The sequence below is a fragment of the Aquarana catesbeiana genome, linkage group LG03 (assembly GCF_042186555.1).
Source record: "Aquarana catesbeiana isolate 2022-GZ linkage group LG03, ASM4218655v1, whole genome shotgun sequence".
NCBI lineage: Eukaryota > Metazoa > Chordata > Amphibia > Anura > Ranidae > Aquarana > Aquarana catesbeiana.
Window position 1 is genome coordinate 632852946 of NC_133326.1, and position 17942 is coordinate 632870887.

At 42.7% G+C, this 17942-nt stretch overlaps 1 protein-coding gene and 1 pseudogene across 1 annotated transcript in view; both read left to right on the forward strand.

The window, feature by feature from the left end:
• Nucleotides 1–17942, forward strand: part of LOC141133230 (serine/threonine-protein kinase N1-like) — a 134637-nt gene that overhangs the window by 94146 nt on the left and 22549 nt on the right. Inside the window, exons 16-20 of the mRNA XM_073622481.1 lie at nucleotides 1967–2143; nucleotides 3502–3564; nucleotides 5876–5952; nucleotides 9861–10003; nucleotides 13331–13438. Coding sequence (XP_073478582.1) covers nucleotides 1967–2143; nucleotides 3502–3564; nucleotides 5876–5952; nucleotides 9861–10003; nucleotides 13331–13438 — 568 coding nt within the window. The remainder of the gene's footprint in view (nucleotides 1–1966; nucleotides 2144–3501; nucleotides 3565–5875; nucleotides 5953–9860; nucleotides 10004–13330; nucleotides 13439–17942) is intronic.
• On the forward strand, nucleotides 16075–16159 carry LOC141135825 (U2 spliceosomal RNA; annotated as a pseudogene).

Below are 17942 nucleotides of genomic sequence, written 5' to 3' on the forward strand. Positions count from 1 at the left end.
TCATCAGTTTAGGCCGATATGTATTCTTCTACATATTTTTAGTAAGAAAATCGCAATAAGCATATATTGATTGGTTTGTGCAAAAGTTATAGTGTCTACAAAATAGGGGATATATTTATGGCATTTTTATTATTTTTTTTTTACTGTGGTGGACAGAATGGACACTTTTGACACTTTTTTGGGACCATTGACATTTATACAACGATCAGAGCTAAAAATAGCCACTGATTACTGTATAAATCACACTGGCAGGGAAGGGTTTAAGTGTGTTCCCTGGGAGTGTTTCTAACTGTATGGGGGCTGGGCTAATCACTAGGAACAGCAGATCTCTCCCTAACTCCCCTGTCAGAACAGGATCTGTCTGTTTACATTGACAGATCCTCATTCTGGCTCTCGTTCTCGCAATCGCGGGTGGCCGGTGGACATTGCGGCCGCTGGCCACACGCATCGGGTCCCCCGCCGAGCCTGCTATGGCTCCTTAAAGGAGCCGACATACACCTACAGCGATTTGCGGGAACATGCCCACCTACCGCAGTATAACGATGGTGGCTGGTCGGCAAGTGGTTAAATAAGCTGACGTTAGAAGCTGATTGTTTACTATGCACAGCTGCACCATATTCTGTGTGCACCAGTTTCAGTAAATCTCCCCCATAGGCTGTTCACTTCGCCAGGGAATTTTCACTCTGCTTAAGCCAGCCATAGAGGGATTGAATCTCAGCCAGTTCAGCAGGGGCCGGCCGAAATTCCATCCATCTATGGACAGTCTGGTTGTACTGAAGTTGATCCATCGATTGACTTCAATACAACCAGACTGTCAGATATTTTGCATGTGATTACTGCCAGCAGCCATAGCCACCAGCAGTAATCATTGTGTTCTGCTGGCAGGGAAGGCTCCCCACCAGCAGAACACAATAGCACCGTGGGAGGGTTTCCCCCATCAACACTGACTCTCTCCCCGTTTGAATTTCTTTTTTGCAAGCTGTGTTTCTGTAATAGAAACTTGCAATCATCTATGGTGGTAGTAAACGGCTGCAGAATAAAAAAAAAAAAAAACACCTGTAAGACAATGGCATAATGTGCTACTATCACATATTAGCACATTATGAAATACTTACCGTAGAATGAAGCCCTCCAGTGTCGCACTGTTACCGCTAAGAGGGCTGACATTTTCCCCTGTCTTTCTTCCAAGTTCGTGGGCTCCAGTGCTGTGAGTGGCTGGAGCCGCAATGACGTCTCTCCCGCGCATGTGCATGGGAGCCTTCGGTTCCAGCAAGAGGCTTTGCAGGTGCTATATGGTATGGTATGCCAGACCTTCAGAGCGCATGCGCTGGATGACGTCAGCGGCTGCACCCAGGATGAATAACTCCTAAACTGTGCAAGTTTAGGAGATATTCATTTTACCTATAGGTAAGCCTTATTTTAAGCTTATTAGAAAATAGGTTTGTGGATGATGGACTTTATAGGCATAACACAGGTATAGATTAAAAATAAAGTTATTACAAAAATATAAACAGGACAATTTTTGTAATAAATTTATTTTTAATCTATACCTGTGTTATGCCTATAAAGTCCATCATTCACAAACCTATTTTCTAAAAACCCAGTTTATCGGGACGTGGCATTATATACCAAATTTCCGTATTCACAGTACCACTTTGTGGTTATACGAATTTTAATCAGTATTATAGGCTTACCTGTAGGTAAAAATCACCAAGCGGGCTTTACTACTACTTTAAGTGAAAAAGGTGAAGCTCTGCTGACTTCCACCGTCCAATAATGTATAAGCAAAATTACAGTCTTTTTCCTTGCACGTGATTGGGTATTCTTTGCAAAATGAATTTCTACCATATTCACTAAGCTAAGGGAAACTTCCCTTGCAAAGTTAAAATTTCCTTCGTGAGTGATCAGCCTCTTTGCCTTTAATAAATGAATCCCAGTGACTTATTTTACCCTTTGATTTCTACAGCCTCCTGTGTGAGAAGCGTGTGTTTGTGGCAGTGAGTGGCGCCTCCCATCCATTCCTGCTTAGCCTCCTCGGCTGTTTTCAGACTACGGAGCACGTCTGCTTTGTCATGGACTACATGGCTGGAGGGGACCTGATGACCCACATCCACACAGAGGTTTTCAGCCAGCCACGTGCCACGTGAGTACACATATTGATGTATCTGAGGCATACACTAATGTAACCTGTTCAATAAAGCCTTGGAAAGAAAATGTGAAAAAAATTTAAAAATCGAAAAGTAGGGAATCTATAGCGACCAATCAGACTTTATTAAAGTCAGGGGAATTCTGATGGGCTGCTATGGCTGCTGTTTTTTGTTTAGGGGCTTATGCAGATGGGTGCATGTATTTTTGCAGGAACTTGCTGCCATACACCATACACTGTAAGCATATGATGTTTTTGCAATGTTTACATGTGCACAGTGTAATGCCCCGTACACACGGTCGGACATTGATCGGACATTCCGACAACAAAATCCTAGGATTTTTTCCGACAGATGTTGGCTCAAACTTGCATACTTGCATAAACTTGCATACACACGGTCACACAAAGTTGTCGGAAAATCCGATCGTTCTGAACGCGGTGACGTAAAACACGTATGTCGGGACTATAAACGGGGCAGTGGCCAATAGCTTTCATCTCTTTATTTATTCTGAGCATGCGTGGCACTTTGTGCGTCGGATTTGTGTACACACGATCGGAATTTCCGACAACGGATTTTGTTGTCGGAAAATTTTATCTCCTGCTGTCCAACTTTGTGTGTCGGAAAATCCGATGGAAAATGTCCGATGGAGCCCACACACGGTCGGAATTTCCGACAACACGCTCCGATCGGACATTTTCCATCGTAAAATCCGACCGTGTGTACGGGGCATTAATGTACCCAATTTGACACTGCCGCTGTTTTGGGCCAAAATCAACAATCTGAGTCATTCATGCAATGCGTGCGCAGAATGACCAACCTACAGTCATTTATTAATTAATTCATGCCTGGCCGAGGTCATTCCATTCATGCTTTGGCACTATGTTAATTACTTATTTGGGGCTGATGTGTAAACATAAGTAGTGTGTAATCAGCAGCACAGACGCCACTGATTATATGCTTTTTTATATCTACATGTCGAGGAGTGGCAGAGTTCAATTATGCTGTAAGAATCTAAATTATTGCACAGACGTTTACATGGGTTAACAGCAAAATTTGGCCTAAAATACAGCTCTGGATTCAACTGGGTTTTTTTTCGTTTTTTTCTGCTCCCAAATGCAGCAAAATATTATGTAGCTGTCTGAATGGGCCCATAAACTTAAATACAGATGCGTATAAAACTTTATACTGTATACATCTATACACAGCGTTTTTTATGGTCGTGTGCATGAGCAATTATTGAATAAGCCTTGATGCATGTATTTGGGGATATTTAGTTCTCTGTATCCCAGTATGCAACTTGCAAGTGCAGAGTTCCTTTATCTGCCATTTTAATTTGTAATCTTTCCTCTCTCAGGTTCTATGCTGCCTGTGTACTCCTGGGTCTTCAGTTCTTGCATAGCAAGGACATTGTCTACAGGTGAGCCTATGACATTTCTATGTACAGTGCATCCTAAAATGTTCATCTAAGATATCATTCCCATAAATAACCTGTAGCATGTGTTCTGGGTTTGGGGTCTTAGAGGCAGGAGGAGGTTTACAAGAAACTAAACTCATCTTGCTGTCTCTCACTATAAAAAAAATCAGGAGCAGGAGTTGCAGTTATAAAGTGAACCCCCTATTTGCTTGCATTCCCTATTCCCTCCTCTTCCTGAAGCTTCTGGGGTTTGCCAGCACCACCTACCAGCCAGATTGCATGTTGTGGGTTGACCATGAAGATATAATGGTTCTTTATGAGGATCATAGTATCCAAATTGTCAACATGACCCAACGTATGTTTAATCCAAAGTTTCTTTTTAGATTTAGATAGTGTAGGGTGTGAACGCTGTCAAGTTTTTATTGCTCAAACCATAGAAATACAGAGAGAAGCACCAGACCAAAACCAGATGAAAAGTCCAAGATAATTTTAATTGTTGGTAAAAAAGTCAATTGGTTATCCATTTTTTAAGGTCAGACCACCCACAGCTCTGGATGAGCCACCACTACCAATCATATACTGGCATCTATAGAGCTACTAAGGTTGTTTTATACAGAATCAAAAGCCTTTGCATCTACATCCAGCATCAGTTAAAGTGGAACTATAGGAAAAATTGAATACCCTTTAGCCCATCTTTGTAATCATTTTAAGCCATCGCCTGCATAACACTTCATGAATTGTATCTTAAAGGATGCATTCATATGTGTGGTTGCACTTCTGCCCCTCTGAAAAGCAACCACCACCTGCTTTAACTCTCAAAATGCTGACCCACCCCAACCACGTGCATTGTTCGTTGTTGCAGGGGGTTGCTGCATGGACCTATTCACTTGAATGGTTATGTATGGTTGTGGTACTGTCTGCTGAATGTGTTATACCTCTATTTGCAATTGTTTTGCATGGGTACAGCCCTGAGAGGATGCATTTCCATTTATGTTTATGGGGGGCATTAAAACCCACAGCTTAACTGACTGCTTTTACTGCTGTCAGGCTTTTTTCCCTTTTTATTTTCACCTGATAATCATGCAAATAACACACTTCTTTTTCTAGAGTGGCTATGTTTACTTCTCCACTGTACGTATGGAGGGAGCCCCGGTTCTCACACAGGCTGGACTTCAAATATGTCTGCCTCTCTACATCACATGGTGGGTGGGGGGATCAGTAGTTTACAGAGGAAAGATAAGATTGTTTTATACTTCCAGTGCAGCTCACATGTAATGACAAGGACCCTGCATTTATAGTAAGATCAACAGGTATTTTCTGTACTTGTTGAAAATTTTTTCAACTTGAAAATGAAAATGAATGCAGCCACCACATCTAAGGATTGGTTAGTTGCAATATGTTACATTTTTGTTCTTGGGTTTAGTTATACTTTAATATTTTCTTCCAATAATCCCAGCAGAAATCAGGCTGGCAATGGTAGGACAGGCACTGTGTGGAAGCCAGGCTCCCTTACATTGCAGAGTGCCATGAGTGAACATTGCCAGGCATTTGAGGATAAATGAGAGTTGTTTAGGCAGTTTACATTAATTCAAGGCACAAAGGGGAGGACCTCAAATGTGCACTGATGCTCATGGTTGGGGATGAGCTTGAGTATGCTAGTGGATGACAACACTTTTAATAACTGCAAGTCTGCATCATGCTGTGTTACCTGCTTGCATTTGATGAGCAAGAGATAAGCTTGTGTTTGTCTGAACCAGATTCGGGTCCAAACCAGAATTTCATTTTTGGGCTGATCAATGTGCTGCGAGTGGGGGCCATATAAGATCAATAATGTCATGAGCATTCCCGTTCCTTTGCATAAGTTAGCTGCGGGGCAGGGAATCCCCTGTCCACAGCTCACTGGCCCTGGAACGACAGCGGACCTCCAGGTTTGGACCTGAACTTGGTTTGGCCAAAAATAAGCTCATCTCTGCTCATCATATGCAAGCAGGTGACAATTATGAAAAGTGCATAACCTGCAGTTATGAAAAGTGTTGTCAGCCACTGGCTATGAGTGCAGCAGGGCAGTGTGAATCACAAAACCGGCTAAACAGAATTATTTTGACTGGCAAAAACCTTAAATCACCTGTCCAGTGATAAATCATACCATTCATGCGCTGTGATCAGCGATCAGTCTTTGTGTAGGTCTGTGCAGCTACAGAATTGTACCGAATGGCCTGCAGTAGGTGGGTGAACAATGCTGCCATTCAGAGTGTTGGGATTTAGTAATGGTAGTTACATTATAGAGATTGGATTGTTCTTTGATTCCTTTCAGGGATTTAAAACTGGATAATCTGCTGCTGGACTCAGAAGGATATGTGAAATTAGCGGATTACGGGCTCTGTAAAGAAGGTCAGTGCTCAGTCTGTCTGTACACTTTATGTATGTCTCTTATATATAGGCTTCTGTAAAATAACACAAGACAAGCAATGACAATGGGCAATGTGTAGTAACTAGAAATCATCATTCACTGACTCTTCTAATCTAATATCTGATTGATTGCTAAAGGTTTGCAGCATTTTGCTCATTTTCATTATTCTGTCCACTTGCCACATATGCACTATATATATTTTTTTGCATAACCAGTTTATTGAATTTTCACGGTAATACAATAAGAAAAAGGGTTACATGTAGTTTACACAGTCACAAGCACATGTAATAACAGTGGAGCTCAGACTGGGAAAACCCAGAAGGTGAGCAAAAAATAAAATAAAAGAAGAAGGAGGACCAAATGAACCAGTTCTAAACAGTAATAATACACTCCTCTGTGGGGTGGGGGAGTTCACACACAGCCCTCGTGGGCCCTAGTCCATCGAGCTGGGCAGGCAGGGGGGAAAAAAAAGGGGGGGGGGATTGGGGGTATGGGGTGAGAGGAAGGACATGAGCAGGTAAGGGAAGGGGGTGAGGACATCACCAGCTGCTCTCTCTATTCATTATTGAGTTGGCCCACCCTTTGCATATATAACAGCTTCAACTCTTCGGGAAGGATGTTCACATGGTTTAGGAGTGTGTCTATGGGGATGATTTGGACCAGTGCACAAAGCAAGGTCCATAAAGACATGGATGAGCGAGTTTGGGGTGGAGGAACTTGACTGACCTGCACAGAGTAGAAGAATTCCAGGTATGGATATTTTATACATAGTTAGATTAGTCTAGCTTGGACCAATGTTACTATATACTGTATATACCAGAAAGGAAATGGCGCCCAGCCGCACACAGAATCAGCAGACTGCAAAGCTGGAATAGTAAAAAAAAAATTATGAGCATTGGCTTCAGCTTGGTTTTTCACCCATAATAACCCGTCTAATACATTTTACCCATGTGGGGCATGATCATGGAGGCATTAAACCCCACATGGGTGAAATGCACTAGACGGGGTTCCTCTATGGGTGGAAAACCAACCTGAAGCCAATACTATTTCAGATTTGCAGTCTGCTGTGTGTGGCGGGGTGCCATTTTCATTTAGTCTAAGCTGAGTCTGATTAGCTTTACATCCTGACCAGTTTAGCCCACATTATGTATACAGGCATACCCCACTTTTAAGTACACAATGGGGTTTATTTACTAAAGCTGGAAAGTGCAAAATCAGGCTCACTTCTGCATAGAAACCAATTCCAGGTTTTATTACCAAAGCTTAATTGAACAAGCTGGGGTTAGAAGCTCATTGGTTTCTATGCAGAAGAAGGATGCTTCTGGCAGCCCCATGCTCACCAACAGCCAATTTCCACTGGCAAAATGCACTGGCGAGTATGCAAGTAGGGCTGCCTTATTATATCTTTTCATGTGACAACACTGAAGAAATGACACTTTGCTACGATGTAAAGTAGTGGGTGTACAGCTTGTATAACAATGTAAATTTGCTGTCCCCTCAAAATAGCTAAACACACAGCCATTAATGTCTAAACCAATTGGTCAGCCATGCAGACCAATTGGTCTGCATGGCTGTCGTCCCAGAAAGAAGCCTCTTCTAAAGATGATGCACAAGAAAGCCCGCAAACATTTTACTAAAGACAAGCAGACTAAGGACATGGATTACTGGAACCATGTCCTGTGGTCTGATGAGACCAAGATAAACTTATTTGGTTCAGATGTCAAGCGTGTATGGCGGCAACCAGGTGAGGAGTACAAAGACAAGTGATGTCTTGCCTACACTCTAGCATGGTGGTGGGAGTGTCATGGTTTGGGGCTGCATGAGTGCTGCCAGCACTGTGGAGCTACAGTTCATTGAGGGAACCATGAATACCAACATGTACTGTGACATACTGAAGCAGAGCATGATCCCCTCCCTTTGGAGACTGGGCCGCAGGGCAGTATTCCAACATGATAACGACCCCAAACACACCTCAAAGAAGACCACTGCCTTGCTAAGGAAGCTGAGGGTGAAAGTGATGGACTGGACAAACATGTCTCCAGACCTTAACCCTATTGAACATCTGTGGGGCATCCTCAAATGGAAGGTGGAGGAGCACAAGGTCTCTAACATCCACCAGCTCCATGATGTCATCATGGAGGAGTAGAAGAGGACTCCGGAGGCAACCTGTGAAGCTCTGGTGAACTCCATGCCCAAGAGGGTTAAGGCAGTGCTGGAAAATAATGGTGGCCACACAAAATATTGACACTTTGGGCCCAATTTAGGCATTTTCACTTAGGGGTGTACTCACTTTTGTTGCTGTGTCACTGTGTGTTGAGTTATTTTGAGGGGACAGCAAATTTCCACTGTTATACAAGCTATACACTCACTACTTTACATTGTAGCAAAGTATCATTTCTTCAGTGTTGTCACATGAAAAGATATAATAAAATATTTACAAAAATGTGAGGGATGTACTCACTTTTGTGAGATATTGTATATACCCATGTTCAGGGTAGATTTGATTTAAATCACTAGTAAAAAAAGGCTTGATTTAAATCAACTCAATCTAAATCAAAATTTTTAAAGAGCAACTGTCATCTCTGTCGTGCAGCGGCTCCTCCTCTGACCCGCTGTTGACTCACCGATAGTCCCATTCACTTTAATGGGAAGGCTGGTGATGCGGCAGTGACACAACAAGGTGAGGGACGTGGCGGCAGCAGGTGAGTGGATGCCCGCTAACAGGCGCTGCCATGATGGATCTGAAATGACAGGTACTCTTTAAATGTAAGGACTCATTTTTGCTGGTAGCTAGAATCTTTAATAATTGCAAACAAAATAAAGGTTTCCTATTTGGAATAATAAGCTGTCAGGCTAGTAAAACAGCGATTTCGGAACCAATTCAATCATACAGTTTGTAGTGTACATAGATTTGCAAAACAATGGGATAAAGGAATATTCCTGAACTTTGGTTGATCTCATGGTTACTGTGAAATTGTGTGAATGCATCAATGCAGTGCATGTCTTTTCAGCTTGCAGAGCTTGGATTCATTGAATACGTTTACCAAAAATGTAAATATTGCAATATATACAGCCTCATGCTACATAACTAAGCTCCATTTCATGCTGAATAAACTAAATTATTAATGTATCTTAAATAGAAAAATATATTTAGATAGATTTTTACTCCAAAAACATTTTATTAAAATAAATTTGATAAAAATCAAAAAATTTGATTTAAATAAAAAAAATCTGATTTAAATAAAAAAAAATCAGATTAAAAAAAAAAAAAAAACATTGATTTATATCCACACTGCCTAGGTTCCACCACTACTTCATCCATCAGAAGTGCTTTCCTTCTCTTCCATGTATTCAGAATGGCACAGGGAAGTGGCAGTGAGGCATAGCTACCTGTCCTGGCCTGCTTGTCTTCACGATCCACCTCTCACATCTATCCCAAGGACCAGCATGACAGAACAGGTTATCTTCCCTTGGCTCTGCAATGCCGCTTTAATCTGATGTCCTAGAGATGGTTTGACGATTGGCTGTTACTGTCACATGGGGGGGGGGGGGGGGGGCATATGCTCCCCTATACCCAGCATCTGTTAAGACAGAGAAAGAAGAGGCGGAGGAGTGCTGGAGAGGTGAGTATCAATGGATCAGGCTTTTTACAGACGCTGTCACTGTGCCCTGAATGGCAAAGTGACACTTTTTCCTTAAAGTTTAGAAATTGCTGTATAATGGATTCTGCATTACATTCTAAAATATTTTACACCCCACTTGTTGGCTTTGTTACCCACAAAACCTCTCCATATAGTCATTGCTACTAAAAATCTTAGGTGCTATAATTTGTCATTCTACCTTATTTCTGCGTAAGTTGCCTTCCTTATCTTATGTGTGTTTCCATTAGGTATGGGGCCATCTGTTCGCACCTCCACATTCTGTGGTACCCCAGAGTTCTTGGCTCCTGAGGTCCTGACGGATGCCTCCTACACACGAGCAGTGGACTGGTGGGGTTTTGGTGTTCTGGTCTATGAGATGATGGTTGGAGAGGTAAAAGTATTGCTGTTCATGGATCATTGTATGCATTGGTCTTATCATTTAGGATGGCCCCAACTTGCTTATGAATTTAAAGTACTACTTCACTTTTTTTCCTGTATTTCTATAAAATGTTGTATTGTGTAGGAGGATAGAGCCCTGGTCCCAGGATGGTCGCTTTGTTAGAGAGCTAGAGACCACACTGTACAGAGAGGCATTGACAAGGCAGTGTTCCTTCCACATAGATTTGTGATTATATACACTACTAACAGCTCTGCTATTACAACGTATTATATAGTGTAAGGAGTGCTGGCCATTTCTTTAAGGTATTACCTTGTTAATCACACTACACCTGTACAGGAGCAGGGATGCTTTAAGGGGTGGGTTAACCCAAGTAAATACAAAATGCAGTTTTTGGATGGTGATTTTGTTATAAAGGGGAAAAGCTGTCTGGCCCTGTGTCACTCTTGGCAGCAACAACTGCAATCAGTTGCTTTTGTGATAACTGGCAATAAGTCTTTCACATCGCTGTGGAGGAATTTTGGCCCACTCTTCTTTGTAGAATTGTTTTTATTCAGCCACATTGGAGGGTTTTCAAGCATGAATGGCTTGTTTAAGGTCATGCCACAGCATCTCAATTTTATTTAAGTCCAGACTTTGACTGGGCCACTCCAAAACCTTAATTTTGTTTTTTTGAGCCATTCAGAGGTGGATTTTCTGGTGTGTTTCGGATCATTGTCCTGCTGCATAACCCAAGTGCTCTTGAGCTTGAGGTCAGGAACTGATGGCAGGACATTCTCCTTCAGGATTTCCTAGTAGAGCTCAGAATTCATGGTTCCATCAATTATGGCAAGTTGTCCAGGTCCTGAAGCTGCAAAGCAGCCCCAGACCATTACACTACCACCACTATGTTTGACTGTTGTTATGATGTTCATTTTTTGAAATGCTGGGTTAGTTCTACGCCAGATGTAACAGATGCACACCTTCCAAAAAGTTCAACTTTTGTCTCATCAGTCCACAGATATTTGCCAAAAAGTCCTGAGAATAATCAAGTTTTTTTTTGGCAAATGTGAGACGAGCCTTTGTGGCTTTTGCCTTGGAACTCTCCCATGGATGCCATTTTTGCCCAGTCTCTTTCTTATTGTTGAATCCTGAACACTGACCTTAACTGAGGCAAGTGAGGCCTGCAGGTCTTTAGATATTGTTTTGGGTTCTTTTATGACCTCCTGGATGAGTTGTTCCTTGTGCTCTTGGAGTAATTTTGGTAGGCCAGCTACTCCTGCGAAGGTTCACCACTGTTCCAAGTTTTCCCTATTTGTGGTTAATGGCTCTCGCTGTGGTTCACTGGAGTCTCAAAGCCTTAGAAATGGCTTTGTAACCCTTTCCGGACTGATACATGTCAATTACAGTATTTTTCGCTCCATAAGACGCACCTGATCATAAGACACACCTAGGTTTTAGAGGAGGAAAACAAGAAAAAAATATTTTGAACCAAATGGTGTACTAAAATATTTACCAGTGCCCATGAAATGCAGCCTGACCAGTGCCAATTAAATGCAGCCTTACCTGTTCCAATAAAATGCAGCCTGACCTGTGGCAATAAAATGCAGCCTGACCTGTGCCAATAAAATGCAGCCTGACCTGCGCCAATAAAATGCAGCCTGACCTGCGCCAATAAAATGCAACCTGACCTGTGCCAATAAAATGCAGCCTGATCTGTGCCAATAAAATGCACTCTGATCTGTGCCATGAAATGCAGCCTGATTTTTGGCATGAAATGCAGCCTGATTTTTGCCATGAAATGCAGCCTGATTTTTGCCATGAAATGCAGCCTGATTAGTGCCATGAAATGCAGCCTTACCTGTTCCACCTCCTCCTCACACAGACTGACATTACCTATGCATCTGCCTGTCACTCAGAATACAAAGCAGCCCGAGCGGCCGCCGTAGCCATACTCCATTCAGCCGCTCAGGCTGCTCTGTCTTCTGTGAGTGACAGGCCCAGCGGGAGATCACCCGGCGCTCGCAGGAGACAGCCGCGCCGCTGCCAGCCCGGCATTGTAACATGGCCGCGGCGGGGGGGATGCCTAGTCAGTATTCGCTCCATAAGATGCAGAGACATTTTCCCCCATTTTTTTTGGGGGGGGGGCGTCTTATGGAGTGAAAAATATGGTACTTTGCTTCTTATCTGTCCTTGATTTTCTTTATATCGCGGCATGATGTGTTGCTTTTTGAGATCTTTTAGCGTGCTTCACTCTGTCAGCTTCTAATTAAGTGATTTCTTGATTTAACGGGTCTGGCAGTAATAAGGCCTGGGTGTGGCAAGTGAACTTTAACTTCACCTGCCAGACAGGTTTAGACAGCTTTTTTCCCTAATAAATTAAATCATCATGTAAAAACTGCATGTTATCTTTGTGTATTAATAAAGTTTGATGATCTGAATCATTTAAGTGTGACAAATATCAGGAAAAAAACAGGAAAGGGGCAAATACTTTTTGACAGCACTGAATATATACAGTATATATATATTTTTTTCTTTAATACTGTAATTGAATATGACAATAACCATATTAAACAAAGACCCACTGCCATCTTTTGGCTGAAGGGCCAAAGGCATACTGCCATATGCAGTCTGAAGGCTAATTTTTCCATCAAATCCCCCATGTGATCACTAGCTGCCATAGTGCTCTCATGACATGGAAGCAATCTGATTGATTTCTGATTGTTCATGGTGATCAGAGCTGCAAGTAATATATAGGTTGCAGGTGTAGTGGGTTAAACATTGTCTGTTGTCACAAAAGAAATTCACACTCAGTGGAATGCTGCCTTTTTTGCGAGCATTCCTTACACCTCTATAGATAACTGTAGACAGCTATAGGGTATATGTTGACTGGCTTTGGGCTTCTGCAATCCTTCAGAATTCATTGATAGTTGCATTTGACCTGCATTTGACCTGCTTCAAGCAGGTTTGGCATTTCCATTGACTTGTAAGAGGATGCAACATCTCTAATGCAAACAAAGTCCTTTCAACACGGGCCCGTATATACAAATCTGTAAAGCAAAAAAAATCTTTGTCCTTTCAAATTTAGTATGCAACTTATGATGCAATGGATCACAATTGATTCTACCTAATGTAACAGTTTAGATGTGAGTGAATATAAACATTCTTAAGATAGACATCAGTTAATAACAAAGATAAAAACAAAGTAAGAGTTTCTTAATTGAGACCATGGATATTGAGTTATTTCCTGAGAGGCCAGACAGAATAAATTGGATGATATCCCTCTACTGTCCTGTATTTGCCGCCTTCTGTCTTTAATAATGTTTTCCATGTGTGTCACAGTCTCCGTTCCCGGGAGATGAAGAAGAAGAGGTGTTTGACAGTATCGTCAATGATGAAGTCCGATACCCACGATTCCTCTCTGCTGAAGCCATCGCCATCATGAGAAGGGTGAGAACATCAATTGTACCAATAGTGATGATGGTAATGAAACTATTAGTACTAAAAAAGAAAAAAAAGGTGTGCTGCCCCTTTAAATAATGAAAAACATGATTAAGTGTAAAAACGTATAGAATAACAACATGTCTAAAGACCAAAATAAAAAGTGGAAAATTAATATTTAAGCAATTCAATAAAGCTCACCATAATAACTCGATATCAGTTGTGCAAATAGCAAGTGAATTGATTAAAAAGATGAACAAAGTGTTATATTAATAATGTAATAATAACTGATACAAATAAAGTCCATCAAACACAGCTCTGATGCAATAACAGTCCAAAACTTAATAAAGGTGAATAAAGTGCTCAGTGCTGTAAACAATTCCACTCTTCAGTGTTCTAGTGTAAGTAGGTGTTCTTTATTAGAAAGAGGGGCCCCTTACCAACAGTAAATGATCTCGAATGACAGAGATCAAAAAACACCCAATTGATTTCCCAGGTGTGGCAGCAGACTTCCAAGGGAACAGATGATCAGAATTTCTAACACCCTTCCCCACAGTACTAAAAATGTGTTTTCATTTTTCTTTGTGCCCCCTATAAAGAAATTCTCATCACTTCCTGTCCAGACAGTAAGTGAGGAGGATCTCCCTAATAGGGACACGGACAAAAATAAAATGTCACCAGAGGCTCTGACCCTTCCTCAATGAACCCGGCCTGCCTAGAGCCCCCTGCAAACGATACTCAAGAATTCTGCAATGAGTTATCAGATTTCTTCATCAACAAAATCGACAACATTCGGAAAGCAATTCATCAGAAAATAACAACCAACCTCACCCAACCGATGCAAAAAGAGGATATCGACACGAACATCACTCAACCACCAAAGTTTTCTTTGTCCCCAATCACCACGGACACGACTAAAAACATCACCAGAAGCCTTCGCGACAGCACATCACCGAACGACATCATCCCCACCAAATTGTTCAAAGCATGTTCCGACATCCTGGCCCCCACCCTAACACATCTCATAAATCAATCATTCAAAGAAGGGACCGTGCCAACCTCCCTCAAGCAAGGCATCGTCAAACCCCTGCTAAAGAAACCTAATCTCGACCCTAAAGACCCTAACTGCCGCAGACCAATAACAAGCCTCAACACCATCTCCAAGATTATAGAGAAAGCAGTAGTACAGCAGCTACAACACCACCTGGAGACACACCACATCCTGGACCCTCTGCAATCAGGCTTCCGCCCAGGCCATGGCACAGAAACAGCACTTCTCAAAATATGGGACGACGCCCTTGAAGCAGCAGATGACGGGGAACCGAGTCTCCTGGTACTGTTAGACCTCAGCGCAGCATTCGATACAGTGGACCACAATACTTTACTTGTCCGCCTCGCAGAAGTTGCAGGAGCCACAGATTCTGCCCTAAAATGGTTTACATCCTTCTTAGAGAATCGCTCTCAGACAGTGAAACTGGGAACATTCACCTCGGAATCTCGGGCAGTCTCCTGTGGAGTCCCTCAGGGCTCACCCTTGTCACCAGTGCTATTTAACATCTACATCCGCCCGCTTCTCAATATCATCAGGAAAACGGACCTCTGCTTCCACTCATATGCAGACGACACCCAACTCTACTTTCGCATTAATGGACAGAAAGATCATCATCAGCAACTACAGAAATGCCTCACTTTAATCAATGACTGGATGACCGCTAGCTCCCTCAAACTGAACGAATCAAAAACAGAACTTCTTCTCCTGCAAGCCAACAAAAATTCCAAAATTGAGACTCCGTGGACACCACCCTCCATCCTCGGACAGACCATCTCCCCCAGCACCAAAGTCAAGAGTCTCGGAGTCATCTTTGACTCAGGAATGACAATGGATGCACAAATAGGATCGGTGGTGAGCGGATCTCACCACCTCCTCCGCCTGCTTCGCAGACTCATCCCCTTCATCCCAGAAGAGGACAAAGCGGCAGTTGTGGGAACGATCATCAATTCCCGACTCGACTACGCAAATTCCCTCTACGTAGGTCTACCCCAATACCAGCTTGCGCGCTTGCAACTCATGCAGAACACGGCGGCAAGGCTGTTAACAGGGAAAAAGCCCTGGGAATCCATCTCCCCATCCCTAAAAAGCCTACATTGGCTAACGGTGAAGAATCGGATCACATTCAAGACCCTCTGCCTCACCCATAAATGCATACAAGGAAACGCTCCGCAATATCTCCGGGAAAAAATAAAACACTACACACCGAATCGCAGTCTTCGATCAGCTAACCAAAACCTCCTCCTCATTCCCAAATACCGCTACAAAGCAAAGGGAGAACGTAGATTTGCAGTCCAAGGACCTCGACTATGGAATGCTCTCCCAACCAACCTCCGCATGGAAGAAAACCACCAGGCCTTCAGGAAAAAACTAAAGACCTTCCTTTTCTAGAAGCTGGCCACAGAGAATACATCTAGCGCCTTGAGGCGATTCAGTTCGCAATTTGTAGCGCTTTACAAATTATTCATTCATTCATTCATTCTACCCTATCCAAAAGTGTCTGGAATTGGGCTTTTAATGTGTTGGGGTAAGAGGAGAAGAAAGCATAGAAAGCAATAAGGATGATTTAATCAGTCTTATCAACCTTTCTCTACCCTTCGCTTCTCGGCCTTTTGGCTAAGATCAAGTGTAGTATCTGTTCTTATCAGTTTCCAGAGGAGGCGATGTTGGCCCGACCAATAGTGGGAAGGGCGCATGCAAATCCGATGGTGTAATTGGACCTGGACAGACGGTTGAGGGAAAGTCATCACCTGTTGCCCATGGGGGCTTCAGTGGGCCTACCCAACCAGTCTAGAAAGGACCTCCTGGTGAGGATGGGTGCTGCACATGGGTCTGGCCGGAGGGTCGGGTCCCTGGCCTTCTGGCCTGGATTGTGGTAGCTCTAGCTACGGACAGTTATTCGGGAGAGAGTAGTCACGTCTTGTTTATGTCACGTTTGTCTCACTGTGTGATGAGTAAGGATGCGGGTCCTCGGGCCAGCCCTGAAAGTCTTGGGAAGGGGTGGACATGGCCTTTTGGCTTAGTTCGCCCTTTCTCATGGGGTCTCCCTTCGGGGGAGCCCCACCTAGTACTTGGGTGGGTCCTGTTTCGGCAGGCCCTCCAGAGAACGGGGTCTGTCTGGTTTCGGCCAGATAGACCATTGTAAGTACCTTTGTCCCTGCAGGAGCCTAACGCCCCGGGGGATCAGGGAATTGGCACGTCTGTGTACCCGTGGCACATTTTTGTGAGCACTCTTTATGTGTGTGCACATTTTTTATGCACCGGGTGAAGTTTTTGGGGTGTGTTTTGCACGCCATAGGCTTTCAAAAAAAAAAACAAAAAAAAACAAAAAAAACCTTTCTCTACCCTTGGAACAAGGTCTCAGGGAACCCCTGCTAATAATTACTATATATAAAGCTCACAGTACATTAGTGTGATGTTCAGTGGGAAAAATGCGCTTTACATTTGTGGTCATTGGGAAGAATTTCCCCCCTTACAGCTAGCTAAAAGGATAATTGTCTTTGGGTTCTTATCTATAAGGCAAAGAAAAAAATACTAATTTCTCTACCTGATAAAAAAGTACCCATTGCTCAAGGAACCCCAAGCCACCACTGGAGTAACCTTAGGGTTCCATGGAACCCTAGTTGGGAAAGTCTGGTCTATAGAAATGTGAGCTTTTATGTCAATCTCATGAATTGAGTGTTATAAAGTCAGCAAGGGCTGAGGATAATGACAATTGTATAGCATTTTCTTTGTAATGTGGACCTTGGATAAAGTGAACTGCCTATGATACCCACAGCCACCAATAGATTTAAAATGTAAAGCTTAAGTTTAGTCAAATAAAAAAAATAGAAAAAAACAAACACACAAAAAACACAAGGGACTTTACTTATGTTTAGCAGGCTGTGCCCTTAATGCTCTTCTGTTAGGGGAAATCTTCTTCCACCAATGCCCACCCCCACCATAATTTTTTCAGTGTAGTGAGGGCTAATAGGACTGAGGAGCTGTCATGTGCCTGTATCAAGAGTGCCGCCCAACTATGCCCACCCTTTTCGCCCAGCTCCTCCATTCATAGTAATCAGTACTACAGCAGTAGTAATACTAATTCATATTTATATTTATAATACTAATTACTAATACTAATTCATATTTATGAATTAAATATAATCTAAGAATGGAGGGGGCAGACCTTTCAATCATCCGCCCATTCGCCATTCATAGGTCATTATTCATTGATAGAAGCTGTACTACCGGTTTCTATGAATGATGGAGCTGGACGGAAAGGGCAAGCATAGTCAGGCAGTCTTGATGAGAGCCTGTGACAGCTCCTCAGTTATATTAAACCCCCCTGCCGCTCTGATAGATTACACTGGTGGGGGGAGGCATTGATGGAGGAGAATTTCACGCAACAGAAGAGACATCAGCACAAGGGACACATCCTACTGACTGTAAATGAAAGTGATTCTAAAGGCAAAAGGTTTTTTA